Below are 27756 nucleotides of genomic sequence, written 5' to 3'. Positions count from 1 at the left end.
CTGAGAGCTGAGGGTTCACTAAATGTCTCAACCTTACTTAAGGTATCTGAGCAAGGTCTCAGCACCCAAATCTTGCCAAGGAGACCCGAAGCTGGAGGTTGGAAGGATACCCCAAGGAGATGCCCAACTGTCCTGTTGAAGAGAGCTCAGTCACGGGCACACAGCTCGTTCCCCAGCCACACAGACTGCTTTTCCCACAGCCCCACAGTTAGAGAAGAGCGTGGGCACCTCATTCCCATGGAGACACTTGCATGGGAGGAATCATAAGATCAGGGCCTGACTTGGCTGCTGCAACTCCCATGCCCCGAAGAGCCTGACAGCAAGAACTAGATAAGAGGAACAATATCACAGGCTAGTGCAGAAACAAGGACGAATGCAGCGATGGTCCACGTCCGATGCTTCCCCACAAGGCGACAGGACCCATCAGTGAGCAGGGCACACTGCTGCTCATTTTCTGGCAGTTTGTTCCACAGTGGGGCCTCTTCAGCACGTGGCACCCCCTCCTCTGGGGATATTCCAAAGCCTTTGCCCTCTGCCCAGTCCATGGTCACTTCCAAGACTCCTGGGCGACTGGGGTTTCCTATTCAAGCCCGCTGGGTGATCAGTGCGACCCATTTACTCCATGTAGCATCACTTTGTGCTAATCCCACCTGGCACTGCTTGTGGTTCTCCCGAGTGCGGGGGGCTTTGAAGAGCTCTTGGCGCACAACGGGCACCCAGCCTCTGTTCGCACCATACCCGATCGTCGCTCATGGGCTCTTCCCTGAGCCGGTCACACACCGACTTCCTGCATCCTTCTCTTCCTGCCTATTAACATTACAATTGTAGTATCAAACTACCAGCAATCAGGCTTGCACTAATAATCCATGGTTTCGTCTGGGTTTAAACCAAGTTCGAGAGCAAGGCACACCACACCGATGGCTGCTGTGGGATAAGCCTGCTCTTGAACCACGCCGGGTGATGCACGGCCCAGGAGTGAGTGACCTGAACCAACAGGCACATCAGGAACCGCCACCTGCATTTTTCCCTCTACCTCACGTATGGGTCACCCACACAGCTCAGTGCATTGGAAAACGCTTTTTATTTGAGGAACAGCTGTAATTCAGAAGGAACCACAGAACATTTCTCTCCGAGCATCTCAAAGGCACTCGTTATCTTGACTGCTTTGGTGAGAACAGCATTCCTGCGATGGAAACCTGCAAGTTTTGCACAGAAGACAAAAGTACCAACAACATAAGAAACAAATGCAATCTTACTACGAGAAATTCTATTATTTCATAGCATTTGCCAACTGGCCTAGACTAAGAGGTTACAAGCATTGCCTAACAACTCACAAGAGACTATGGGTTGGCTCCTGCCTGGAGCTTGTTTCTTCCCCACCAGAAGCTATTTATGGTTGGTTACATGGGAAGGGATGAAATTGGAGCAAAGACATGTATTGCGCTGACAACCCTGAGAGTAATCTTCCATGAGAAGGGGTTCTGATGGGGGATTAAACTACTTAGTTATCTGCGGCCTTATTTGCACGCCGGGCATGTTCTTGTAGTACGATCTGGCCAATGTCTTGGTCTTTTCTCATGGCAAAAGGACAGTAGAGAAGGGCAGTAACTGACCTTCATTGCCCTCAAGTCCAAATATACCAGTACTGAGGTTGATTTGGCCACACCACCTGTAGGAAAATCATCTGACAGCTACTGGCCTCTTTCCTGCTCTTTATCGTTCTGCCTATTTTTAAGTAAATAAGGCAGAAAAATGTCAGCAAGTGGGAAAAGGTTACTATCTGATCACACAATCAAGTCTAGCAAGATCCATACACCAATAGCTTGATGGTAATCAGGGTTTTAGTTTCAGCTCTCTTAAATTCTCTAAACATATTTACCATAATATAAATATATGTTTTTTGCATAACAAACATTATCATAACAGAAAAACTCTCTCTCAACTGGGTTTCTGCTCATTTCCTACCCATAACTCTCTAACTTTGGCCAACACACGACTGCTGAAAGGTGCCCGTGGATGCACATTTCCTGTATTAGCTGGTTTTGTTACTGTCGAGAATGGCTTTGGTCTTGCGGCTGTAAAGCACGAGGGAAAAACGATCAGCCTTGTGCAATCAGAGCGATGGTTAGTTGTGCGTTATATTCCCCCCCTAAAAATCACCTTCTCTTGGTCCGGACGAAGGCAGATGGTAAGGCTTGGCTCTCTCTACAGCCAGCTGCCTCTGACCTCTAGGAAGGGTCTTGCCGTGCTGGGCTGAGAGAGAATTTCTGGCAACTGCTCTCTGTCTCCAGCGAGGAGCACAGTCGTTCTGATGAACGAGAAGCGTAAAGCAAGAAGCTAAATAGTTACAAGAAGTTCATCGCACGGAGCTGTCGGTGCTATTTCGAATTAGGGAATAGGTTTCCTCTACAGGTGCAGAAAAATACACCCCCTGCACAGAACGGCAGCCAGTTCTGCCCATCAGCGCACACCAGCTTCACCCGGAATTTTTAGCCAAGTGGAAGGAAGACTAGAATAATAGCAGAACCTACAACTTTAAGGTAAAACCATGCCGGCACCCTGCAGAACCTCATTCTGACACACTTGTCAGCACCCACAAGTTTCACGTGGCTGACAAAACAGCAGCCTTTCCCTTGTTTTTCCTGAAACGCCACTGCCCCAGGTGACTGAATCTCCAGGGCAGCGGCGGGTTACGTTGGACAAGAGGAAGTGAGGATTAAAATGAGGAAGAGAAAGCTACCTACACACCCCTTCCCCCTGGATGGAAGCTTTCAAATGCAGGACCTCAACCTTCCAGAACCACCCCATAAGTTTGCTTCCCTGGAGAACTATGGTTCCGGAAAGCAGCACATGGATCACAGAACCACAACAGAAGTTCCCATAACACAGAATTTGATATGCCTATTTTGAGATACAGAAGTTAGGTAAGAATTTCTGTCCAAAAAGTGGTAAAACGAAAGCTGTGGAATTGCAGACCTCACGCTATAACTTGAGGAAATAATAAAAAGAACAACCCATGATGCAAATGTTGCCTGTGGGTTGGCACCCAGAGCTGCGTGTGAGATACAGGAGATGACATACAACACACTCTTCATTCCACAGTGACCCAAACAACTTCCAATAATCCGAACCCTACATAACGTATGTCCCTGAATAACTGAATGGTAAGAGTGGCTGACAGGAAAGATACTTATTTAATCCTCAGACACAAACAAACTGTTCAAAGTGGAGTCAACAACAGCCTGTAACACTGAATTTCCAACTTCACAGGGTCGCTTTGGAGAAGTGAAATTTTTTGTTCAACTTTTAGGTTCAGCTGTAACATAAGAGACTTATTCCTAGAACTTTAAAGAACAGTGTGAAAAACAAAGCAGGATTTTTATCTGTAGTCTCAGAACCGGTCAGTAACCCCTAAGAGAACCTTGCACACTTGGCAGGACTTTTACGCTTACCCTGAGATGAACGTTCATCGCCTGGTTCAGCTGTGGTGCTGCCGTACAGTTGGCACGCTGCAGATGCTGGACTAAAAGAATCTCATGAGTCCGTAAAAATTTCTCCAAACACTTCTACGAGAAATAACACATTTTAAAACATATATGATGACCCTGCCTCTTCTCTTGGCAAAGAGGGGGTTCAGATTTTCCTCTTGCCCACACTTACTTGTTCAGAGTCTGTGAAAGGCAGCCTCAGGAAGTCTTCCACTAGTCCCATCTCCCGACAGATGTCATACATGTCTTTTAATAGCTCTTCCTCCTTTAACTGAGCGGCGTCTTCCTGCAGCAGAGCCCAAGCCTCCGCCATGCACCTGTAGTTAATTTTTTGAGATGTAAAGGCATATTAATGGTATCACCAAAAAGATGCCCCACAAATATTGTGCTCAAAGTTCAAAGGAAGTGTAGGGGATTGTGATTTCTAGTGTTTGTTCTCCACCTTTCACAGTATTTGAGTGCCAAATGGTGGCAGATATTTCTTTACCTATTGGACAACAGCACAGTGAGGAAAAGCCGCTCTTCACAACTGCTTGAGAATGGTGGCTTCATCACCTGCATGTATCTGAGGGCTCGCCTATGCTCTCCTTGGCACATGAGGGACCGAAGAATTCGCACGTGTTGCCACGACACAGGTTTGGTTGCAGCTGGTTCAACCAGCAGGGCCAGGGAGTTCTGCAGAAGGTAGAGATCAGGTTTCTTAAGATACATAGACACACACACGCACAACAAAACGATTCAAAAGTGTCTTCGGTAAGGGTGAATCTCTGTTGAATAAAGTTAGATGGTGACTAATGAAGGGCTTGGTACCGGACAGGTAAATATAAATGCTGAAGTCTGCAGAAAAAAATATTCAGTGAGCCGTACAGAACAAAGGGAGTCCTTTGACAGGAGTGATTCACACCTGGCCAGGATAACCAAATCTCCGTAGGCAAACATCACCTCTTATAAAGACAAGTCATTCTCCCAGGCAAACAGGTTATATTAACATTGTGACGGGCAAAGAACAACCTTCAGCATCAGAGGGAACATGGATTAGATTGAAAAGTCACTTTTGCGGTGTTCTGTCTCAAGTCTTGCTGCCAGGATGGTAGTTTGAATAGTTAAAGTACCCAAACCACTGCTTTTGAGAAAGCGCTCGACTGCTCTGCTGAGAACAACCTGAACAGACGGCTTTGGCAAGTCACATCTCAAGCATTATTAACGCTGACTTCTTCATTGTCTTAATCCATTTCCTCTCAACGTAATTAAAACCAAACTGCAGATCATCACGTATTGCTGAAGGTGCTGCTGAAGCAGGATTACAAAAGAAGCTTCCCATGTTTTATCACCTGTTATTAGCTAAGCACCAGGGTTTTTACATCATTTGATAGATCACAGCATTGTATTGCAATGTGTGCCCAACTAAACTGTCACATACTTACATCATAATCCTTGTGGTCTAGAAGCCAAAAACCTCGAATAAGCTTAACAAGGCTCCAAGGGATGGCAAAGGCAGCTGCGAAGGAGTCGACGGAAGGTTCTGTTTTAGTTGGAAAGGGATGCATGATGTCTAGCAGCAAGTAAATTGTCTGATATCAAGTATCTAATTAAGGCTAACAAATTGCAAGAACAACAATTTATCACATGAAATAATATTACTCCTATGATTAATATAATAGGAATAAATAATAAAAGGAAATAAGAATAACATAGTGGTAGGACGCAGAAAATACTCATGTATTAGTCTTGCCGTTTTATGCTGTTGCAACCTGAAGATAGTCAGGCCCTAACAACAAAATTGCATTCTGAATAAATAACCAGAAAGACAGACTCTCTGATTTCTCTAAGGCATTCAGAAAGGTTGCCTTTCGATATTTAAACAGTTTCGTTGGAAACTCAGGCTCCCTCTTTAGTCACTGGAGCCACCAGCTAGACATTCAAAACACGAGAACGGCCAATGCTTGATTATTAAAGCAAACAAATTCTACAGCTGGTTTCTTCCCTCCTTTCCAGCGTATATAAAACAAGTGAAATTAGGGTGTCCTTACAGCACAGCTTAGCTCTGAATGATTAAAACTGGATTTAAACCAGTATGTGGATCACTCATCGGCAGTGTCACTTTCTCTTTCTGACAGCTGGTTTGGGGGGTCTATTCTCATCAGAGAGCTCCGGGGTGCAACAGCTTTAAAGCCCCTGCTCTCTAGGCTCCCCTCTCGGCTCAGGCAACACACAACAAAAGCAACACAGTGTATTTCGGCAGCTTAAAAATTCAGTTTCTGCCCAATGACTTTTCCCTTCTCTCTCTCTATTATTCTGTGTGCCTGCACTTGTAACAGCACAAAAGCAAGCCCTCTTAGCTGTGCTGGAAAATGGATGATTTCAGCAAAATCAGGTCCTGGTAAACCGCTGTCAGAAATCCTTTTGCTCTGAAGCAGCACATTCTAGTGCATCGCTCGAGGAAGCAGCTGTTTGCTACAGCTGTGGGTGCTTCAAAAATGAAAACTGTGTCTAAATTTTGAGAAAATCTAGGGAGCTTTCTACATTAATATTGCTTAGTAAACCTGTTTCCTCATAGCAGAAAAGACTTTGCAACAAAACATTTTAAAAATTCCTAAAAAATCCACAGTACAAAGAAATCAAACAATGCTTCTGTCTGCGACTTAATTCTTAACTACACGTGTTCATCCGCAGTGTGTTTGAAGCACAAATTAGAAAATGCATCGAACACGTAGGTGACAGACATTTCAGACCCCTGATGCGCGTATACTGGAGGTGTAACAGAAATAACTCCAAGGGATACGATTGCATGTTTGTGGCTTTCTTCAACACCTTCTAGCAAATAGAGCTCCAGCAGTGCCTGGAATGAAAAGGTAGAAGCTTTTTAAAACTCCTCTCTTTGAGAAATCATTGGCTTTGGGGGAGGGCTGGGCTGGGGCTGGGGTTTGTTGTGGCTGTTGTTGTTGCCTTCAGCGAACACAACACTCACCCGTAAACTAGGAGGTGGGTATTTCCCTGTTCCTCCTTCATCTCTCTGCCACAACTTCTCAACTCGGTCTCCTAACTGGGAAACCATGCCATCGACCATCAGGCAGTCAGAGTCCCGTTTTCCTCTGGAACAAAACGTAGCGAGGATTTGCACAGAGGAAAACACTAATTCTGGCCTCTCAGTGTCACAGATTTCCTCCAGCCAAAACAAACCCAGCTAAAGCTCCCACGACTCCAAGAAAGGAACAAACAGACAAAGGCATGATCGTGACTTGAAATAGACTGGAAAGAAATTTCGGAGTCAGGTGAAAGGTGCTCATTAGATCCTAGTGAATTATTAAAGGAGCTCCAAATAGGAATCCAAAAAGCTCCCTTATTAAGGGGAAAGTTGCAGCGACCTTTTAGTTTTCAGGTTTTCTTTTGTGCCGCATTACTTGTAATACAAGGGCAGTGTGAGCAAAGCTAACCCAAACCCCACGCCTCCAGTGGGAGCGTTCCCACACACAGCGGTGAGACCACAGCACGGAAATGTCAGGCTTTGGTCTCAGCACCTCGCTTTTGTTACTGAAAAACAGTCACGGTCAGAAAGCTGAGCCCACAGCTGAATTCTGGTATCACCTGAAGCAGCACGTTTGTGCCTCTGCACATGCCATCACAGTGACGGAGGGCTGGCCTGTTAAACACGGCATTGCTCAGAAGCCCATCGCAGGCTCCTGCGGGCTGCGACGCCAGCCTTTCATTTCCCGAGGAGGACGAGCAGAAGCAGCACGCTGGAGGTGGTGCTTCTAAGGAGCCCGTGAGCCTGTACGAGAGTTACCTGAGAAGGACGCGCAGGAAGAGGAGCTTGAAAGCCAACGCCTGACATAGAGCAGCTTCCACCTGGACTCCTCCTGCTGCACCTTGCTCACGGTGCCACAGCCACGGCTACTTGAGGACTTTCTTTAGGTTACAGAACAGTTGCCAAAGAAAAATCTGTTCTCACCTAACCCAAGGCACATCACCATTATGCTCGTGAGCCAGCCCAGGAAAGGCAGTTCCCGTGAGGAAGGCACTTTTATCCAGTAGCCAGGAGCGCGCTGGCTGTGCCAGCTGCATGTGACTCTGCCCATCTCCTTCAATGACACCGCGGTGCTTGGGAGTAGGAGATTTGGGCCAATCCCCTTATCACCATCTATCACTGGTCATTGAGAGAGATTATTTTTGCTTTGTTTTTTGGTTTTTTTTTTCTAAAACATGCTTTCTTCTGTGTCCAGAACAATTGCTCTGCAAAGGCCGTGCCTTGCTGACCTGGCCGTGACTGATCCTGTCCTCACCACACGACCTTTTCCAGTGGTAACAAATGACACAGAATTGCCAATGAATTACGTGCACGTCTAAACAATGATGATACCAACAAAGGGCACTAAGCAGAGGTATATATCAACATTTCAACACAGGAAAGGAACCTCTCTGTTCAGCAGGACACACGCATCACTCCAGTCAAGAGTGTTGCCGGCAAATGCATGAAGCATAGCAAATACAGCTGCTGATGGAAAAGCCACTTGCTGCCGCTTCTGAATTTGCAGCGGAACTGCTCTAGAGCTTTCCTGCACGTCCTACCTTGATAAACGCTCCAGTTTCTGTCGATGACCAGCGTAGTAGCTCCGAATCAGAGGATAATTGTAGAAAGGTCTAGAGAAACGCATCTCATCACCTACAGGCAATAAATAAGAAGTAAGTTAAAGAAGTCATATCACATTTTCAACCTACAGTTTTTGACTAAAAAGACAGAAGAACACACAAGCTGAGCATCAAAAGCACAGGCCAGCCTCCGACTTTGAAAGAAGCCCATCCTCCTTCTGCCTTTGCTAAAAGAGACCTACGACACAGGAGTCAATTCCTCCTTGTCCTAAGTGCCATTTCAAGCTTACAGGTGATGTAGCATCCAGAACATGTAGTGTCAGCTGAAGTTCACTCTAAAAAAAACCCCCCAATTCTCAAAGGGAATGGGTTTTTAAACATGTCATGTGAACATGCGTAAGACAGTTAAGGCTGACAATAGGGTTTATAACCCATCCAAATGGTGAACTATTTCCAAGGTGTATTTTTTCCTCAAACAATCCGTAAAAAGTTCAAAACACGCACGTCAGGCTTTTACTGTAAAATCAAGCATTCCCGTGTTGGTGCTTTAGGAGTTACTTGTTTACAATCCCAAGGATTTCAAGCTGTGGGCACGAGCAACTCCTTCACTCAGAGGCTTAGTGCTGTTTCTGAGAAACACCCCGGAAAGAAACTGCTTCCATCATTCTACACGACGGAGTTGAAAAAACAGTGAAATCTCAATTTCAGCAGCAGAACTTCAGCATCTGCTGTCACTGAACCGGCACGACTTGGTATTGATGAAGCCTTGACAAAACCACGGGGAAGCACGTGTTCATAGGAAGCACTGACTGCTACAGATGCGTGACAGTTCAGGCTTACCTGAGCCCTCTGGCAGGAGATGGGACCCACAGAACCAGAGGACCACTCGTGCATACAAAGCTGCGAGGCTGGTCACCGCCAGCTTGTTTGTCAAGTCTGCAAAACATGAAAAGAAGCTTAAGAGGACTGTTGGTGTGCAATTTCTTTTGTTTTTTATAAAACTCCCCTCATTGCACTAAAGAGAAAGTAGAAAAATAACACGGTAGGAATCTTTGCCTGTGCATTTTTCACTCCGTATCACGTCCTTCTCTGAAGTAAAAGCCCACAATCACAAGCAACCCCTACAAAGAAGAAGATTCACTAAAGGTTTAATAAAAAAAAGTGAAGTCGGAACTACTAAATCCACTCATGGATAAGGCACCTGTTCTTCACGTAGCAGAGAGGTTTACTCTAGCAAAGGGATTTTTTCTTTTCTCCTCAATATGCCAGGAACAAGTTCTAATAGAAACAGCTACAGAAACTCATGCAACTCACTTCACATGTTACTCATTTAGGCTTCCTCTCTGATTTTAGTAATTTCCAGCCCAATATTTGCATGCAATTACGCACTGCTAGCTGACAATCAAAGGGAGTATTTGTCACAGTGCCACATCCCGTTGCTGTAATTTCAGGCCGGGTGCTTGCACAGCTCCTTGCTGAACGCAGCCTCCCCACCCACTCGCACGAGCTCCCCAACAAACTCGTGCCCTGAACTCAACGCGCGTTAAGTGGCAGCCCCAACCCCTCCCATTTAAGCCCCTTCTCCCCGCTACATTTGACTTTCTGCCAATCAGCAAAACCAACAACAGCTCCTCTTTCCACAATTACAGCCCCAGCATCGTTCCAAATCTTCATAAGACACACCAGAGAGTTAGAAATACTGTGACAAACCTTTTCCAGCGAGCTCTTGTGCCTCTGTTAGAAAACAGTTTAAGACTGTGCTAAGGTTGCTCAAAAGCAACTGGCGGTGCTGCAGAGCCTGTAACCTCTCCGGGTCAACGGAGTTGCAGGAGCCGTCAAACAGCGCAACACCTTTTCAAGAACAAGTATGAAATCGTTAGCCTACAGAGCCATTTCAGAGTTTCAAAGTGCACTTCCAGATCTGCGGGCAAGACCATCTACCAGCAGATCACTGAATAAGCTCAACTGGAAAGACTGATTCTAGGTTTGCAGCATGGCTGCACTAGTACTCACAGATTTGCTCAAATGCGCCTTTTGTATAGATCACTCTGCTCCACGTCCAGTCAAGGGCCAACTCTAAATTAGCAGCAGAACTTGGCTGCTCTTTAAAAAGAGAGAACAAAAAAGAAATGAATCAAGAATTCCAAACGAAGAAACCATGCAACATAAAAACCACATAACAAGTCTTACCTTTAGATGTCCAAAGCTTAATGCAGCCAGTCAGAAGCCCTACAGAACCTGTCTGGGCAGCCGCTGACAAGACCGCCTCTAACTGCTCCTCCTAAAAGTAACAGGCGAAATCAAAGGAGAATCCTACCTGCTTTCAACATCCAAACCACCAACAGTAAGTGCTTGTTTCGAACTCTACACTCACTCAGGCATCACAGGCTGGGCTGCTTGTTGCTTTGAGGAGCACATGGAATTTTCCCCATGACATGACAACTTCCCAAAGGCTAATTCTAATCTTTATTTGCATGCCTCTGCATTATCCTCTCAATTTACTGCGTTCCAATTAACTATTCCCAGCAACGTGCCCTGCTTATACCCATGGCACATGGGGTGCAGAGAAGTTTGCCATCAGGAATGCGCGAAGGGGACAGAACAAACAGAACTCTGCAACGTTTGCATGGAAGCAGTGAAGCCAAGATCAAGCAGCTTTCCAGGCTATGAAGACATGAAGGAGTTACGACACCCCAAACATTAAGTTGTCATTTCCCAAAACGACAGAAAAGAAGTGAAACATTGATGTTCTAATAGGTTTCAGTTTTAGGCGCTTCAAACACTGTGTTCTAATGCCGTGGCAATCCTTCAGAAGGGCAAAGCACAGGCAGGCACAGACGTGCACTGTTAAGGAGTAGCTGAGTGCAGCTGGTGTTCTGATACTTCTTCCAGGTGAAATGATCATCGAAACATAGAATCATAGAATCCTTAAGGTTGGAAAAGCCCTCTAGGATCATTGAGTGCAACTGTCAACCCAACACTACCATGTCTCCTAAATCGTGCCCTCAAGTGCCACGTCTACATGTCTTTTCAATACCTCCAGGGATGGTGAGTCCCCCACCTCTCTGGGCAGCCTCTTCCAACGCCTGACCACCCTTGCAGTGAAGGCATTTTCCCTAATATCCAACCTAAACCTCCCCTGATGCAGCTTGAAGCCGTTTCCTCTCGTTCTATCGCTAGTGACCTGGGAGAAGAGACCAAGCCCCACCTCACAACAGCCTCCTGTCAGGCAGTTGCAGAGAGCGATAAGGTCTCCCCTCAGCCTCCTCTCCTCCAGGCCAAACAACCCCAGGTCCCTCAACCTCTCCTCATGAGACCTGTTCTCCAGACCCTTCCCCAGCTTTGGTGCCCTTCTTTGGACACGCGCCGGCAACTCTATGTCCTTCTTGTCCCGAGGGGCCCAAGACTGAGCCCTCAGCAAATTTTCCTTTTTAGGGCTTTTGCTTTTTGTTTGCTTGTTTCTTTGGCTTTTTAAGCACATTCAGAAGTATCTTTCCCTTCTAAATAAAATCATCACATTCAAAGCCATTTCTACACATTCGAATACACACATCAGATTTCCATCTTTTTCTGAAAACCAGTCTCAGACAAGGAAACACACCGAGTACAACTTACGGTGGCAAACAAAACCCCAAACCAAGCTTCTTGTCCCTAATTCTGAGATTTGTCTTACTCACATTCACAAGCAATTCCTGCTCAAATGCCTAACAAGCCTCTGAATGATCTAGTCTCAATTCAGCAAAGGGTGTGACAAATTTCTGCATTTCCCAATTATTTCCAACGTGGAGCTGACATCAGATCACCCAATCTGAATGGAAGAGCCTACATCAGGCTTGCAAAAGAGACAGCCTATGGGCCAGGCCAACCTGCCAAGACGTTCATGTTAGCTACCACACTGTGCACAAGTGCTCTTTGCCCCAGCGCACCCCCACAGATCTGGTGAGGAATCCAGTAGAGAGGAAGATGAGGGCAGGGAAAGCCTGCTCTCCCCTTCCTACTAAGTGCTCCTCTGCCTGATGACTCGCTCGCTCAGCATTTCGCTTGGAGCCTGCCTGGGTGAAGATGGGTTCTTCATCACAAAGGCTGCATCTCTCAGGGAAATCCTTCAGAGGAGAGAGAAAGGTTGGTGCCCTGCAAATGGGAAACCTCTGAAGGAGGGGGGTGAAGTCACTGCGGTGGGATAAAGCAGAGAGAAGGTGGTGGGTGTCACGAGCTAAAGGTGACTGAGGTGTTGCAGCAACAAGAGGGCAGTCCCAGAGGAGTCAATTGGGCACCTGTAGCACAAGGCAAAGGCTACAGGGGTGAAGATCTGCTTTGAGAGGCTGCAGCAAAGCCGACCGATGAAGGGAAAATACAGGGAAGTCATCGGGTAGAGCTGCCAACAGCAATTGTTTGCTGCAGCTCACTGCCTTGGAAGCAAATGATCAGGTATAGTCCCGCAAGCGGATGTTCGCAGCCACTCGCATCCGAGTGAGACACCCCCATCGTCAGGTTCTGCACGGAACCTAATGCTTTGAGAGACCGACGGGGGAGAAGGTTGTTCTGAGGGAAAGATGCTTCCTTTTCTCCGTTCTGTCCTCTTTTCCAAGGTAATCAGGGATCAAAACCCGAACTCAGGACCACGCAGGCAGTTGCACTCATTGATGAGAGAGAAGGAACAGCTTTCCCCGACTTTCTCTTCCTGCTCCTAGAGCAGCACTCTCTTCCTTTCTAGACATTCAGGCCCTGATCGTGCTTCAACAGGAGACAACGGTGGGTTTACACTCCCAAGAGGGGACCTCAAACATTACATTTGATAAAACTGGTAGGGTACAATTGCAGTTACGCGTGTGGATGGGCAGGAGGAGCATTAAATGGTCCCTGACACCGAAAGCAGCGCCATGGAAAGCTTAGGAAAGGTCCATCTCTTGACATTCTCCATAAAGATACAGTAAAAGCTCACCTCCTTCTGGAAGCCGCTGCACGTCATATGAACAACACCAGAGCTCAGCAGGCACGTGCCATCTGCAGAGACAACGAACGTTGGACAACATTCCATACTCTCACCATGATGGTGGCACCAGTTTACATTTTTTTCATCACAACCTCTGGAAAGGTACAACTGAGTACCCGTTCTTCTCATGACATCACTTACAGACTTTTTTAGAAAAATAATGGCTGAGTGTAGAGATTGTACCTGTGGGGCTATCGAGGTGCTGCGCTTTGAGCTTCAGCCCAGAGTCATTTCATTTGATCACCAGCACCACCTCACGGGCTGCGTTACAGAAGCACCCAACCCCCAGACCCAGCCGCCTGTCAGGCAGGTGTCACAACAGCACACACTTGGTCAGTACAACGTCACCAGAGTTGGGTGGGTGGGGGGTTGGGGTGTTTCGGTTTGGGTGGGTTTTTGCGTGACAAACAGTGAACAGGAGAACCAATAAATGGCATTTGAGCTCGGTTTAAGCTTATCACTATTCAAAGCCGTGTAATACCTACCAAAATTATAGGTGCTTGGGTGAAAACACAGCTCAGGTTGTGGATAAGAAGGAGGAACTCTCCAGCTTAGGCTGCGCTCCTGCACCACAACATCCAGAAGGAGGTTTGGAGCAGTCGTGCTTGTTACAGCATCCAGTGACCACAGTGCAAAATAGGGGCAGTCCTGAAGGGATTCTTCTGGCCTGAAAGAAAACAAGTGCAGAAGCTAAACGCCGACTTTCCAATGAATTATGGGGAGGGATACTGAAAACAGCTTCATAAAAACCTACCTTAGCGAGCCTGGCATTTGAGCCTGATACCAGCAGTCAAAGTCAAATACACCCAAATAAGTAGATGGTTTTCCCTGGCCGCGTGTATTCACTTGCCAGCTGAAGACTGAGACACTGATGTCAGGAGATATGACTGGAAAAGACAAGACATTGATTCTTATTGGGAGAAAATACAATCTATCTGACATTTTCAAAACATCACTTTCTATTTTGGATTCATTCTGTTACGTCACTCATGAAACGCAAAACTTGACTAAGAAGAATTTTAAAAATGTACACCATAGCATCACCTCTGTGATAGGTTTCAGTCATGCTGCCCCCCTTTGCGAGTTCAACCTGTATCCGTCCTAAGACAAATCCAATACACAATTGTCAGGTAATCAAGTTTCCCATACAGTAAGAGTGCATCAAGATGGTTAGAAAAAAACAAAAACCAAAAAACAACCCACCACCCTAGGAAAACATACATTGCTGCTTTTAGAAAGCATACAAATTCTTGTCATATACACTTGATCACTCAGCTGGCATGATTAATTTCCAGATTCGACTCGATTACGAGTGTTACGAATAGCTCCTTTCCAGCACAGTCAGAATGAAAGAACACAATTATCACACAAAACAAACACCAAAACCCAACCCCAACAAACAGGAGATTGGAACAAAGAGTTTAACATCAAACATTGACCATGTTACACTCGGGTTCTCTCAAGAAGTGGCATGGTCTGTCGCCTCTGGGGAGAAGGCATTCTCCAGATGTGAGCAAAGTGGGGGGTGCATCCTTTACCCTGACAGAGCAGGGAACCAGGAGACAGGTCATTTGGCAAAATGGGTCTCTCTTCTCTGCTGAGTTCATCAGGGCTGCTCAGGGAGCCTCCCACGCTTTACTGTGTTTCATCGTGAGCTTCTGTGCCCTTTCAGTTGTGTGAGCCGCTGAAACTGCCTTTGAAGATGTCAATTAGTTTCATAAATCAGAAGCCAGCTGCATTTCTAACCTCAACCCACATCCAACAGAAGCTCATGTGGGCCTACAACTTGAATAGTTTCTGGATAAAAGCTAATGAGGAGCCATCAGAAAAATGACAAGCATTTTTCCATGCCTCAGACTTCATGAAAAGGGGACCGAAAGGGCCTTTTTTGTTGGTTTTGGTTTGGGTTTTTTGGTGGGTGTGTGTGTTGTTTGTTTTTGACAAGGTTTTAGAAGGCCCTCTCCTCAGAATCGTGACACAAGTGGAGAAAATCCAAAGGGGTTTTCATTAGATTTTGACACGCTGTTGTTAGAGGGTGGCACCCCAAAAGAGGTGGAAGCTGCCTCTTCAGGACTAAGTCAAAGCTAATAAACACAAATAGCCTAGAAAGTCATGCCAGTGTCGTCTTTGTAACAAGCAGACATAAGTTAAGGCCAGTAAGAAGAGAGGGAAGGGCATTCACACACCCAAACAAAAGGCTGTGAAAGTTATCACTGCAGCCGGCTCAGAGATGTGCTCAGAGCATCACTGGATGTGCAAACCCAGAGATGCACATCTCATTATTGCAAGGTAATGAAAGACACCAGAGGAGTTTTAACTGTCGGTCCGGACGAGGGAAGCCAGAAGCTATTGCTTTAAGAGCTTGTAGGTTTAGGAACCTATTAGACACAGAGAGGGCAAAGTGCACAGGCAGATCATAGACTCGTAGAATCATTTAGGTAGGAAAAGGCCCTTAAGATCATCGAGCCCAACTGTAAACCTCATACTGCCAAGTCCACCACTAAACCCTGTCCCAAAGCGCCACATCTGCACGTCTTTTAACTCCCTCCAGGGATGGTGACGCCACCACTTCCCTGGGCAGCCTGTTCCACTGCTTCGCAACCCTTTCTGTGAAGAAATTTTTCCTAAGATCCCAACTAAACCTTGTGCTCTAGACCCTTCACCAGCTTCGCTGCCCTTCTTTGGACACACTCAGCACCTCAGTGTCTTTCTCGTAGTGAGGGGCCCAAAACTGAACACAGGATTCGAGGTGCAGCCTCACCACTGCCGAGTAGAGGGGGACGATCACTGCCCTACTCCTGCTGGCCACACTATCTCTCATACAAGCCAGGATGCTGGTGGCCTTCCTGGCCGCGCGGGCACACTGCCGGCTCATCCAGGTGGTTGGGGAAGGCATCAAACAGATCTGGCCCCAACACCGAGCCCTGGGGAACAGCACTCCTGACCGGCCGCCAGCTGGATGCAGGTGCAGGCATAGGTTGGAAGAGGGGAAAAAAGAAAGTTGAGGGAACATTCCTAAGCAATGGAGGGGATGATCTTACTGTTCAAAGACGAGAGCAGGAGCAATAAAATGACTGACAAGCGTTATACAGGTGACCCCACCATACATCGTTACAGCATGTCAGCAAGCATTGAAGGGAAAAATAGGGTTTATTTTAACAAGTCCCACAGAATTTCAGCACCCAGTTTTTCCTTTGAAATAAGCCCAAGAAGTTAGTCTATACAGATATTGAAGACTTTCAGGCTGTGGGTACGGAACAGCATTCATTGCTTGGATGCCAAAACCATTTCGTTTAGAATCACCAAACACGGGCATCAGGAACAAACCTTCATCAACGCTGTCTTCTCTGTCAATGCAGTTGGGAAAGATTTCTACAGCCCGACAGCTGAGTAGTTTGGTCTTGCTGCCCTGCCCTCTCAAGGGAAAGGCTCCGCCCGCCAGATCCAACCTGTACTTTTCAACACAGGATGCCAAACGCTGCGGAAAAAATCACAGGCGAGAGAAAGGTCATTCTGAGAGAAAAGCAGACATTACACCTCAGTAGGAAAGAATGTCTATGTCTACTAGAACCTGCATATTGTACTGTATCTCTCCCAGGCACTTAATCTGACGGCAAAGAGAAACTACAGCTGACAAGCAAGAGAACTGAGTGTCAAACCGTAACGGGTAAGTTTGGCTGTAAAAGCTTTGCACATTTTCAAAACTGAGCATTTCCCTCACAATATTGGTTCTAAATGTGTTTTGCAGAATTCCCTGCACCATCCCGGTTTCTTCACAAACCTACGTACTTAGCTAGAAAGGGAGATCTGAAATAATGCCATACATAGGCATGCAAAGCGCTTTGTTCCATGACTTGATCACAGAACTGATGAAGTTAGAGGAGTCACGGCCTTCCAGCAGCCAAAGCTCTCTTGCGAGGCATTATCTATAGGCACACACCGCTAGAGTGAAAGCCCATCCCTCGGGAGTAGCCATGAGAACTTCTTACTGAGTCACACTCTTCTCTCAAACCACGTCAGCTCCTGCCAGCTCCTCCTCTCACCTCCTCAGGGACTGATGGGTGAAATATGCCTCCCTTCCTTCACCAAGTGCAGCCAACAGCAAAACAACACAGCGGACATGGCATGCACGTGGGCAAGGCGTTTAGGATCACAAATCCCTACAGAGTCAGCAAACTACTTTGAGACCTACAGAAACTCCAGCAGGATTGTGTGGAACCTCTGAGACCACCATTTGCTAAGCAAGCATTGACTGAAATACTGTCTTTCCAAATACAGCACTTGGTCAAATGATCTACCCTACAACACATGGGCGTGTGGATTGTGGACAAAGAGCAGCTCTACAATTAAAAACCAACCAAACAAAACCAAAAGCTAAGCAGCTAAAAATCTCCAAAAACCTACCAGAAAATAAAAAAATTGATTGTACCTCATTCTACCCAAGTTTCCTAAAGTTTCAGAGCTCTAGAAGGAACTGGCATGAGCTGGCACGAGACAATCCATTCTCGTATGACCTGATATGTTACATTTAACTCACCTACTCTGAGAACAGGCAAGCTTTCTCTTAACCATTCTAGGAAATACTGCTAATAAATATCAAGGCTGTAGAGCACAGATCCTCTCCTACTGCACCTCAACAGGAAAGACATGCTCTGAATTAAGATTACTTTCCCATCAAAAAGATTTTGCAAGGGTTTCAGGCATAACACTGAATAAAATTATACATTCTAAAAACGCGTCTTCTATCTGTTAGATAACAGAGAGGTAAGGCTACTTCATCTCTATTTTAAACACAACCTCTTTGGAGCCACTTCTAAAAATTTACATATACTTTTTTGACCAAATCAGACTACTCTTTACTGTATTTGCGTATTTTGCTGGCTTCAAGAGCAGAGTTCATAGGTAACGCAGCCAAAAAGTAGAAAGAGTTCTCTTTAGAGCTACTAAGTTTCAGGACCAGCACCGAAGAGACCCTGCAGGTGAGCGTCATGTGAAGTCCTGCTGACAGAGCTCAAAGGGAAAGCAAGAATTTAAACCTGAAGACTGGAACAGAATAAAGCTGTACGCCCGTGTTTTAAGGAAGGGAGACAGACAGAACCTTATTCAATTCTGCAGTTTGGTTAAACAGAGCTACTCAAAGCCCTGTCTTCTCTTCCTACATGCCATTCACTTGGTGTTTAAATGAAGAATCATTTTATTTGTAAAAGCTGCTGCCTCTTCAGGAACTGAACTTATACGGGCTCTTTGCAGACGGCCCTGGCTGGAACACACGACACGGCGGTATGAAATTGTACGACTTCTTTTCAAAAAGTATGGACAAAGGCCGTGCCCAGGAAGACTCAGCAAAAGATTCTTTCTTTTTAAGTCATCTCTGAATTGTCATGGTCAATATTCCCCCTGCCAACTTCACTGATACTCCCTTAGGGAAAAGGACTCTTTCCAGCCTTTCACGGACGTGCACGTCTTACCTCGTACATGACTTGTCCTGAAGCCAAGCGCCTCCTGTCTGCGAACGCTAACTGCAACAGATGTAAACTCACGGCATCGCCTTCACTGGAAAAGGTATAAATGATGACATTTGGTTACAAAGCTGCTTTATAGTCCTCGTTACCCTTTCCTTAGATCTAGGCTGAGGTTTCCTTAATAGCATTGTCTGGCTCAAAAGAAAAACAGCCCTTCCCAAAACCTGAGAATTGGTCACATTTAGCCACCAAACCACAAAGGAGGAAATTTGGACACTAACAGCTTCTGGGGCAAAGGCTACCCATACAATCTGGAAGCTTCAAGGTGTTCTATGGAATAAAAATGGTTGGGAACAGTTCTTCACATTGAAGAGCTCGCAATCAAAACTGCTTTACAGTCAAACTGATAAAGATTGCCACTCCATGAGCAGCCGAGCTGAGTAAATAGCTTGCTGATGCGGAAGGGGGCAGATCTTTCTCCCCTTCCCTTCCCACCAAAGCTCCAGTCCCTCCCCTGCACACACGGCACCTTCCACACCCTCGTTTCAGTCATTAGCCCAGCAGGAAACCACCGACTTGGCTGCTGAACACCTTCCCTGCCAGCCGAGCTGAGCTGGCTCACCAAGGCTCAGGCTGGCACCAGGGAACCGGCCATGCTGTCACCTCCTCCTTTAGGGGCAGCAGGCTGGTGGATCCGCACCTTTAGTGCTCTGGAGCTGCAGCCTCCACTGCGCTCCATGGTATCTTAACACCACGGTGTGAATATCAAGCAAACCATGAAGCAGTCATCAGGAAACAAAGGAAGCCATTTAAGAATGCCAGCACAGAAATAGAGCCACTGTCGCTTTGCTGCCTTTCAGCAGGGAGGAACTAGTAGGTCCCTCTTCATCCCTGTTACATCCTGTACAAATCGCACCGTCAGCTCCTTCCATACCGGAGAGAATCTCCTGCACGGCTAATTCAACAAAACAAATACATGTGGGTGAACTCTAGGTGAACAAATACTCAAAAAAAAAAGAAAAATCAGTGGCCGATAGTAAGCTTTTATTCACCTTTCTTGCGTCGACTGAACAGCCCACAAGTAGCAACAGTTGCGAGGATCATGCTCAGGCTCTTGAAAAGTAACGGCGCAGACAGGAATCCTTCCTCCTTCAAGCTGACAGTGGTGCCTGCAGGGTTAAAAAAACCAAAGAAAGCAGGTGAGCCTGGTGGCCCTGCCTGTTTGTAGAAGGGGAGAAGCATCTTCTGAGCAAAGAGCCCCTGACGTGCTTCTCCTCAAGGCACAGAAGGTCACACTCCCATCTCAAACAAGGGAGTCACGGGAGCGACTGCTTTTGATGCAACAGCCACGAGGTGAGGAAATTACTGTCCATCACGGGCAATAACCTGGCTTTATCTCCTCCTCTGCCTGCGGAGCAGGAACATGAAAGATTCCTTCAGCTGCCAGGCAAAAGATTCTTCCTACTCTTGTCGCCTGCTTCAATATTGAACTGAAAATGCAGCCTCTCTTCTGCACAAGCTGAAAACAGTGCCAAACACCAGTAGTGTCTTGTTTCTTTACTTGGACTATCTAAAGCGTTTCTCCTCCAGACTTCTGAACCTTCTTTGCACCTTCACAATCTATTCTTGCCACCTCACTATCCCTCCACTCTCTATTCATGCCGCCAATAGTTCCCGGTGAGTCACTGCAGATTTGCTTAAGTGAATCCCGATCTGAATTGGGTCAGATATTCCAGGGGGGATTGCTCTTTGGCAGAGCTGAAATCATCTCCCTAATTTCTCTGTTGCTTATCCCTTGACACAACCCTTATTCCACCTCCAAGTGTTCCAAGCAGACTTTCATTCCCATGCATCGCTGCCTTGGAATGGGTCAGTCCCCTCTTTTGGTCGAGGCTGAAATGTGGGAGAGAATGTCTTTTCAGCCACAGATCAGCTCTTGAGCTTTCATGTCTCACTCCTTTCAACCTGGACGCTTTAAAGAATATTATCACCACAATCCCATCATTAACATACTTCAGCCTTTCAATGGGTGCCCTCATTGCAGGAGCTGGTTCTGAGAAATAATGTCTACAATCTCTTTCATTGAAACACACACAACTCCTGCTGTCACTGAATACTGCTGGTGGAACAAACTGCCTTATGGAAAGCAGCTCTCTCACGCCCTAACTGCTTGACAGAACCCAGAGAAGGGAGCTTTCCGCAGTTCCTCAGCCCACAGGCACAATAAGGAGAACAATCCCAGCCCGCTGGGGAGAAGGCGGCCCACTGAATCCAGGTATGGCTCAATGGTTACTTCAGAAGGGGATTCCTAAACACTCCAAGATTACACTCCACATTTCCCTCCCTGAAAAAGGGCTCTTTAAATTAACAGACTTCCTCCTCAAGCAGAGCCTTGAGAGCCCTGCACCTCCAGGCGTGACCAAGTGCAAAGGCCGACTTACTCCCGCTGCAGAGTTTTCATATTCCACAGTGACAGGGAGCCATCGGAAAAACCCACGGCGAGCTGGTTGCTTCTGCTGATGTAGCACAGGGTCGATATTGCTGTTCCTGAAGAACACTGTAACTGAAGGCAGAGATGTCTCCCTGCTCTGGTCACGGTTGCTCTTCCTTGTGAAACGCCAGCAGCAGCTCTAGTGACAACTGTTAGACCTGCACGCACAAAACCACACAATAAAGGAATGCGTTATGCCATTCAGGTTGCATTTGAAACACTGACGTGACAACATGTATGATCTAATTCTACCGTCCCCGGCAAAATACCCATTGATGCAATACTTTGTCTGCTCTTCCCATTTTGTACGCATTCAGAGCACATAGGAACTCTCTGACTGGACAGGTATCCTCGCTCCTATTTCAAAACCAGGTGAAAGCGAAACCTCCATAGACAAATTCTTCCTGGGCTCTGCACATCAGGAGTTTGGGCCTCATGGTGAAGCTACTTGAAGTGACACCAGCTCCCGAGGCCACTCTTGTAAGAGCAAAAACAGCGTATGCAATCCGAGTACACCAAGTACAGGTTCCGTTTGGTCAAATGCAGGGATTTTGGTAAGGCATATTTACTTTAAAAAACAAGCCTAAACTTTGCCCCAAGTCAATGAACAGAAGCAGAAGAACATTCCCAGGAAATAGGGCACGTCCGACACACCTTCCTGTCAGGCAGCTGCACCGACTCGGATGGTCAAATTCCTACCCCTCACTGGCGAGAGTCACCGTGACAGAGGGACCCTGGTGGGAGGGGGTATTTGTAACCTTAGGAGGAGTATGAAGCCACTCCCATTTTTAATCCATTCAGGACTAGACGATGTCAAACCGCCACCTGTAATCAGCAGCCATACACGTCTGCACAGTAGTAGCTTCAAAGTGGGATGCGTGTTGGTGATTTAAAAGACACAAGTTTTCTTACTTTTCCGTTCAAGTTTAGAAACCGCAAGCTCACCCGATGGTTCATTCTCCCTCTGACTGCAAGAGAGATCATCCAAACCAAGGTCCACCACAAGCAGATGACCAACATCTGTCGCCACCGCTGCCACGCCACAAAACCCTTGCAGAGCCTGGTGCAGGTGCCAAGGCCTCACGCTGGCTCCTCTGGGGTTAGTTATGGGCTCTACAGCAGTTACCTACAGGAAAACTACAAGTTAGTATTTAAGCTCTTTGACAAGCTTTGATAGAAATCACTCAAAAGTGAAACCAGAACCAGCCCATCAGAAGCAAGAAAGTAAATACAGGTTTCTCAGACTTAAAAACACAGCATTGATCCCAATTATATCCAGACAAAACAAACAAACAAACCAACCCCCAAAAATGTCCGGTACAAAAATCCGTTACTGCCTTCCGTTTACTGGGTTTCCTGCAGGGATTTCGCTGAGCTCACTCCAACTGCAATGGTGCAGTCTATTATCACAGCTTACCAAGTTCCATTTTCTACTTAGAAACCATTAACTCGAAGACAACACAGAAAATCCGTTAAATGCAAGAAACTTGACCGTATTTAAGGGACTGGAGTAAGAAAGACCAAACTCACTCTCGCTCTCCCACGGCCCCCAGCCCGTCAGCACTGGGATACAGCCCACGCCTTCTTTGCCAAACAGGTATTAGGGCAAATCTCGGCTCTCAGTCAGACGCGGCAGCGGCCAAGTTGCAGGGGAGACACACCGCTGCCACGGCAATGGAGTATTGTTACAGATAGTGGAAGGGAGATACCAGCTTAGGAAAAGTTACACCAGTCCTCATTTAGAATCAAAAGAGCAACCAGGGAAAGCAGAAAAGTTTTCAGTGCCGAAACAGCGGCAAAAAGCCCAGCAGCTGGTTCGCCAAAAGCCAGCTCCCGCTGAGGAGAAGCGCACGCTGCTCTGTAACACGCGGAGCCGCCTGCCAGCAGCTTTAGTACAAGGCCCTGATGAAGACAGACCTTTCAGCACCTGCAGCCCCTCCCGGGACAGCCCTGGCTGCTCCAGCAGAGACACCAGCACGTGAGGGCTCCTGCACTAAGGCTCCACAACAAAAGAACACGGGCTGCCCTTCAGCCTCCTTGCATAATGTCACACAGTGACACCAGGGAGCTTTACATCAACACCAACCTGTTACACGACAATGGAACAGAGCAGTGAGCACCACAAGGATTCCTTTTTTTATATATATTGGTTTTTCTCCCCAGAGGTGGGGAAAAATTGACCAAACCTCCAAGCCCCAAAGTTCTCTCCTCTCCCGTATCAAGCACTTGCTGTGACTGCACTGCCTGGCAATCTGCTACAGAATTTACCTTTCCTTTGGGCCACAAGAATTCTACTCCTAGAAGTGCCCGCACTAATTGAGACAACTTTATATTGTTTCACACTTCCTGGAAATCAGATGAAATCTCCAATCTTCTCAGCTACTCAAAGCACCACCAAAAGTGCGTTGATTATTCGAATTCTTGCTGCTCCAAGCCTTGATGACTCTCAGGAGGAAAGCAGAAACACTGCACATATCGTGCTGCAGAATCAGCCAAAGTTCCCGTGTTGCTGTTATCTTTTTTTCTTTTAAGGTCTCGTTTTGTTGTTGTACAACTGGCCCCAAATCCACCTTTTCCACCTTTGCATACAGGTTCCCAGTTTTAACGCTTCAGTTTTCCCTGTAGAAGCTCCTGGAACTGCCTATTTTCCCACGGCACCAGGCACTGGCTTTGCACACTCTCCTACACTGCTGCCAGCTCATTCTGGGAACGAACACAGAAATCCTGTCTCAGCTCCCTCACTCTGAAAGCTGCCCTTCTGCCTCACACAAACCAGGAAGAGTGGGGAAAATACCATTCCAGAGCTCTGAAACATGCAACCGTTATAAACCAATTTAATACCATTAATATTTTCAATTCGGGTTTGCTTTTACAAGTCTGAATGGCTGCACGTCTATGTCAGCACACAGCTTGCCTTTCCATCTCAAACGCTGAGATTTATCAGGACGATCGGCAAACCCACACAGCGGAGCACCAACCCAGCTCAGCTCGTTAGAAATCACCACCACACAAACGCGCACTGCCAGCAATCACACTGTAGCGCTACAGACAAACAAACCCTGCCTGGATTCTAGCAAGTCAAACCCAATCACGCTCTGGAAAGCTGAGTAATACGGAAGTATTTATCTGTCGCAGATTCTAAGGTGGTAAAGATAGAGTGAATCTTGATGTTCCATTACCTTAAGGTGACTCTTGTCTACATTCAGATAAGGAGCCGAGGGGAAAGGACGTCATTTGAGTTTATGGGTTAGAGAAGGCAGGGAAAATTAGCAACATTACACCAGAGTATCCCACCGGCACAAGCACCATATGCAATAAGCAGAGGTTCAAGGGCTTCAGGCTGAAAGTCGGTCTGTAACCACCTGCCAGGTAACGCAGTGAAGCCTGTTTTTGCCCATCCTAAGTCAACAGAAAAATGTGCTTTGCTCTAAAGTCACCTGCTTGCTAGTCCCAGACTCCTGGGAATGTGCCGAAGTCAGCTACAGCACAGCCATGGAAGTCTGAGATATTTTAAAGACAGTATTTCTGACATAATGAACCATTCAGGACATGTATGTTACCAACACTTGAAAGGCAGGGTGAGGACGAGGTCTTTGTCACTCTGGCTAAAAAAAAAGGTAGTTTTCAAGGCCTTTTTGTCAAAGTGGAGAATTAGGTAACTACGTGCTCTACTGTAAAACCAGAAAACTTGTTTGACTCTCTCAGCAAACTCAAAGGATAACGGTACCGTTAACCCCACGATTTCACATCAAGGTGCTCTCGACTGGACACTCTGCAGTGACAGTATGATGACACAATAGAGAAAATGGACGTCCTAGCAAAGAGACGCTCCAAAGCTGCTCCTGAAACAGCGTTATGCAGCACCTGACAACGTTTCCCCCATTAAAAAGGACCTACCCTTCCTGGCAGAACTACTGCTGTAACCACGCTTGATGTTCCAAGGTCGTACAGGCAGAGAACACTTCCCTCTGCTTCTCTCAAGCCAACCAGCAGCCCCGTTCCCGTCTGCCAGGAAACCTCCTTCACCACGCGGATGGTGGGAGGCTGCTCACGGGCTCCACTGAAACGGTGTGCAGAGAGCCGCTCTCCCGTCACAGCGCTCACGACCTCCAGCTGAGGGCCACACGCCAGCCAGGCCAGCCCATCTCTCCCTGGAAGAAGAGAAAAGGCTGGCTAAAGCAAACTCCCAAGAGAGGGTTGAAAACAACAGGAAAATCACAATCACTGCCCCTTTGCTTCAACAGAAGTACCTCACAGAGCAAGAGAGGCTTACCCAATTCCGGTCGATTATTGAAAATCACCCACTGAATCCTCAACCAATGCATCGTAAAATGAACCACCTTATTATTTTGCATTTGGACTTGTCATTCCTGCACTGAAGAATTCTGGTTGTTTGGGATAAAGATTACAATAGATTGGTCTCTAGTCTTTATACCATATTCAGCTTGGTTTTGCTAGAAATCATCTAAATACATAGGAGAATACAACTCCTAAAGCATATACTTCAAATATGGCAAAATCTCAGCCAATTCTTTTCTAGTTTACTAACTTTGCTCGACACACGCCTACTTTGGGCAGGGATTTGGACTTCAACAAGGAATTACCTTAAAATGGGCACTGCGGGAGCCAATTTCAACTTTTACACACGCTGATCACAGAGAGAAGTTAGCACATTTAGTTTCACTGAACTACTTCCAACACAAAGGGAGTATTAACTCAACTACTGCACTTACAGTCACACAGAGAGATCCTACATGGTCTTCACAGGCGCCCGGACACCCAGGCAGGCCCCCAGCGCTACCTTCAGATCACCGACAAAGTCAGCTACCTCATCTGCTCAGCCGCTCTCAGCAGCTCTCCCGGGACACTCCTCTGCGTCCCATTAAATACTCTGCAAACCTGGCTGCAGCGCCTAACAGGGCTTTCCTCTTCCTTCTGTTTTTAGTCAGGCTAGGAAAGAAAAAGCAGGGGGGGTTGCCTCTCTAACACTGTGGAAGAACTAGTTCTGCACGGGATGTTATGATGGTACAAATAAATACAGCCCAAAACCACACCAGGACTTTTTTGAAAACTGCCTTTCCTTCAATTAGAAGTTGAGGAGGGCTCACGGACTTGCCCGTGTTATTTTAATAGCTCAAGACTGGCGCAGGCTGTTGTCCTTTCAAAGTTTAACTCTACTAATGTTTTAATGTTAACATTTTTCATCATTTTGTCATAGTTCATCCTTTCTGTTCTCTCAAAACCTGACGCACCTGAGCAGCACCAACCTGACACAGCTGATACTGTGACCCCGTGCCTCAGGTCACCTCCAGGCAGTAACAACTTCACAGCAAGACCCAATTTCAAGGAAAAGGCTCACCTCTGGAAAACCGCCCACGCAGCACAGAACCTCGGGTGAGCTCATCTTCCCCAAGAGCCTGAATGGTCACCTCGGGAAACTGCAGCAGGCTGCTCGTTACCTGAGCCGCGAGGTCTCGCATTCTTCACTGTGAATAGAGAAAAAAATGCAAAAAGAGGCTCCTGACAGCCATCGACATTTTTGAGATTGACAGAACTTTCATCCCTTTGCCGTGAATAATCTCCCGTCCACCTCCTGCGGCTCTTTTCCTTAACAAAAGGGCACTCAGGACAGGTTTGGATCTCACAGCAGAGCAAAAGGAGAATCCTTTGCTTTTCTGATGCCTACGAGATCACCAACAAAAAGGGACGCAGGGGTATTGACAGGATAAACAACACGGGGAAAAAGCCCAAGACACTGGAGTCAAGTCAAGCAACACGGCACGAGTCAGAGACCGAGTTTTGCATTAAAAAGCTCCAGAAAATAAATAAGAAAGAACAAGTTGAGAAATTACATGTTTGAGCAGAATCACATCCAGCCAAGTCAGTGTTCTGGGATGTCACCGTTGACTGACATGTAGTACATGAAAGTCAGATTCAAAGGCCAACAATGTTACGGGCTTACTGAAGGAAAAGCTAAAGATACGGTCAGTCGCAGCTGAAGACGTGATGTCACAAACCAGGTTCACTTCAGTGCCACCAAAAGAGAGGCCTTGCTGCTGCCCCCCTCTCTCCATCTGCTCCTTCCTTCTGCTCCTGTATCCCTGTGCCTTCCCTTGCCCTGACCTGCACACGTTTTAGAGCTCCTTAGGAGCCACATTAACTCCCCAAGCAGACAGGGAACGCACCCACAAGAGCAGAGAGATTTCCACCAGCTTAGAGAGTGAAACGGGGTTGCAGAGAGAGCCAGCAAGCATAAAAGCTGGCACAAGGAAGGAGGCAGGACACTGCACCGGGGAGAAGGAGAGGGGATTTGCCCATCTCCATTCTGTGGCCGTAAGCCGTCCTGCTAGCTCATGCACGTGTGAAACCACACACTCACTTTGCAAGGAGAGCTGCAAGAAACCCCTTTGCTTTTAGAAAGGGCAGCACCCAAGGCACTCTCAGTCAACTCTGGACTCCCTCGTGCACGTAGAGGCTCACTCTCGCACGGAGGGAGGCTGAGGCTGACGGGCGTTATTCTTTCACTCAGCCAGATGTGGAAGCTAAAGTGATCTCAGGGAAGCGTTAGTTACTTGGTGGTCAGAGAAGGGACACCATTGCCTGACACTGCTCGGGTCACATTGTCTAAGGAAAGAGGACAAAGAGTGGGAAGAAGCCAAAGAAGAAGAAATGGAAGAAAAACTATGCTCTGTTGAGAAAAACAGCATCCGCTTTGTTGAACAGCAGGGAAAGATC

At 46.8% G+C, this 27756-nt stretch overlaps 1 protein-coding gene across 1 annotated transcript; it reads right to left on the bottom strand.

Moving 5' to 3' along the window:
- Positions 1–1068: 1068 nt before the first annotated feature.
- On the bottom strand, positions 1069–26753 carry LOC142050999 (protein ELYS-like). Its single transcript, XM_075080193.1, has 24 exons — positions 26381–26753; positions 24919–25172; positions 21967–22147; positions 20972–21179; positions 19583–19699; positions 18537–18621; positions 16396–16546; positions 13823–13955; positions 13554–13735; positions 13018–13079; positions 10266–10356; positions 10089–10178; positions 9782–9926; positions 9277–9281; positions 8916–9011; positions 8055–8148; positions 6457–6580; positions 6271–6327; positions 4913–5059; positions 3976–4163; positions 3661–3805; positions 3453–3566; positions 2161–2308; positions 1069–2075 (listed from the first exon to the last, which is right to left on the bottom strand). The coding sequence occupies exons 1-24, from the start codon at positions 26499–26501 to the stop codon at positions 1939–1941; spliced, it is 3075 nt and encodes a 1024-aa protein (XP_074936294.1). The 5' UTR covers positions 26502–26753; the 3' UTR covers positions 1069–1938.
- Positions 26754–27756: the final 1003 nt, after the last annotated feature.

The sequence above is a fragment of the Phalacrocorax aristotelis genome, unplaced genomic scaffold, assembly GCF_949628215.1.
Source record: "Phalacrocorax aristotelis unplaced genomic scaffold, bGulAri2.1 scaffold_119, whole genome shotgun sequence".
NCBI lineage: Eukaryota > Metazoa > Chordata > Aves > Suliformes > Phalacrocoracidae > Phalacrocorax > Phalacrocorax aristotelis.
The sequence above is the reverse complement of the archived record's forward strand: the minus strand, read 5'-3'. Positions and strand labels throughout refer to the sequence as shown.

Coding starts and splice junctions, on each gene's coding strand:
- LOC142050999 (XM_075080193.1), bottom strand. CDS start 26,501: ATGCGAGACCTCGCGGCTCAGGTAACGAGCAGCCTGCTGCAGTTTCCC. Junction 19,700..20,971: donor ATGAAAACTCTGCAGCGGGA/GTAAGTCGGCCT, acceptor TTAACCCTGCAG/GCACCACTGTCAGCTTGAAG. Junction 13,736..13,822: donor CAAATGCCAGGCTCGCTAAG/GTAGGTTTTTAT, acceptor GTTTTCTTTCAG/GCCAGAAGAATCCCTTCAGG.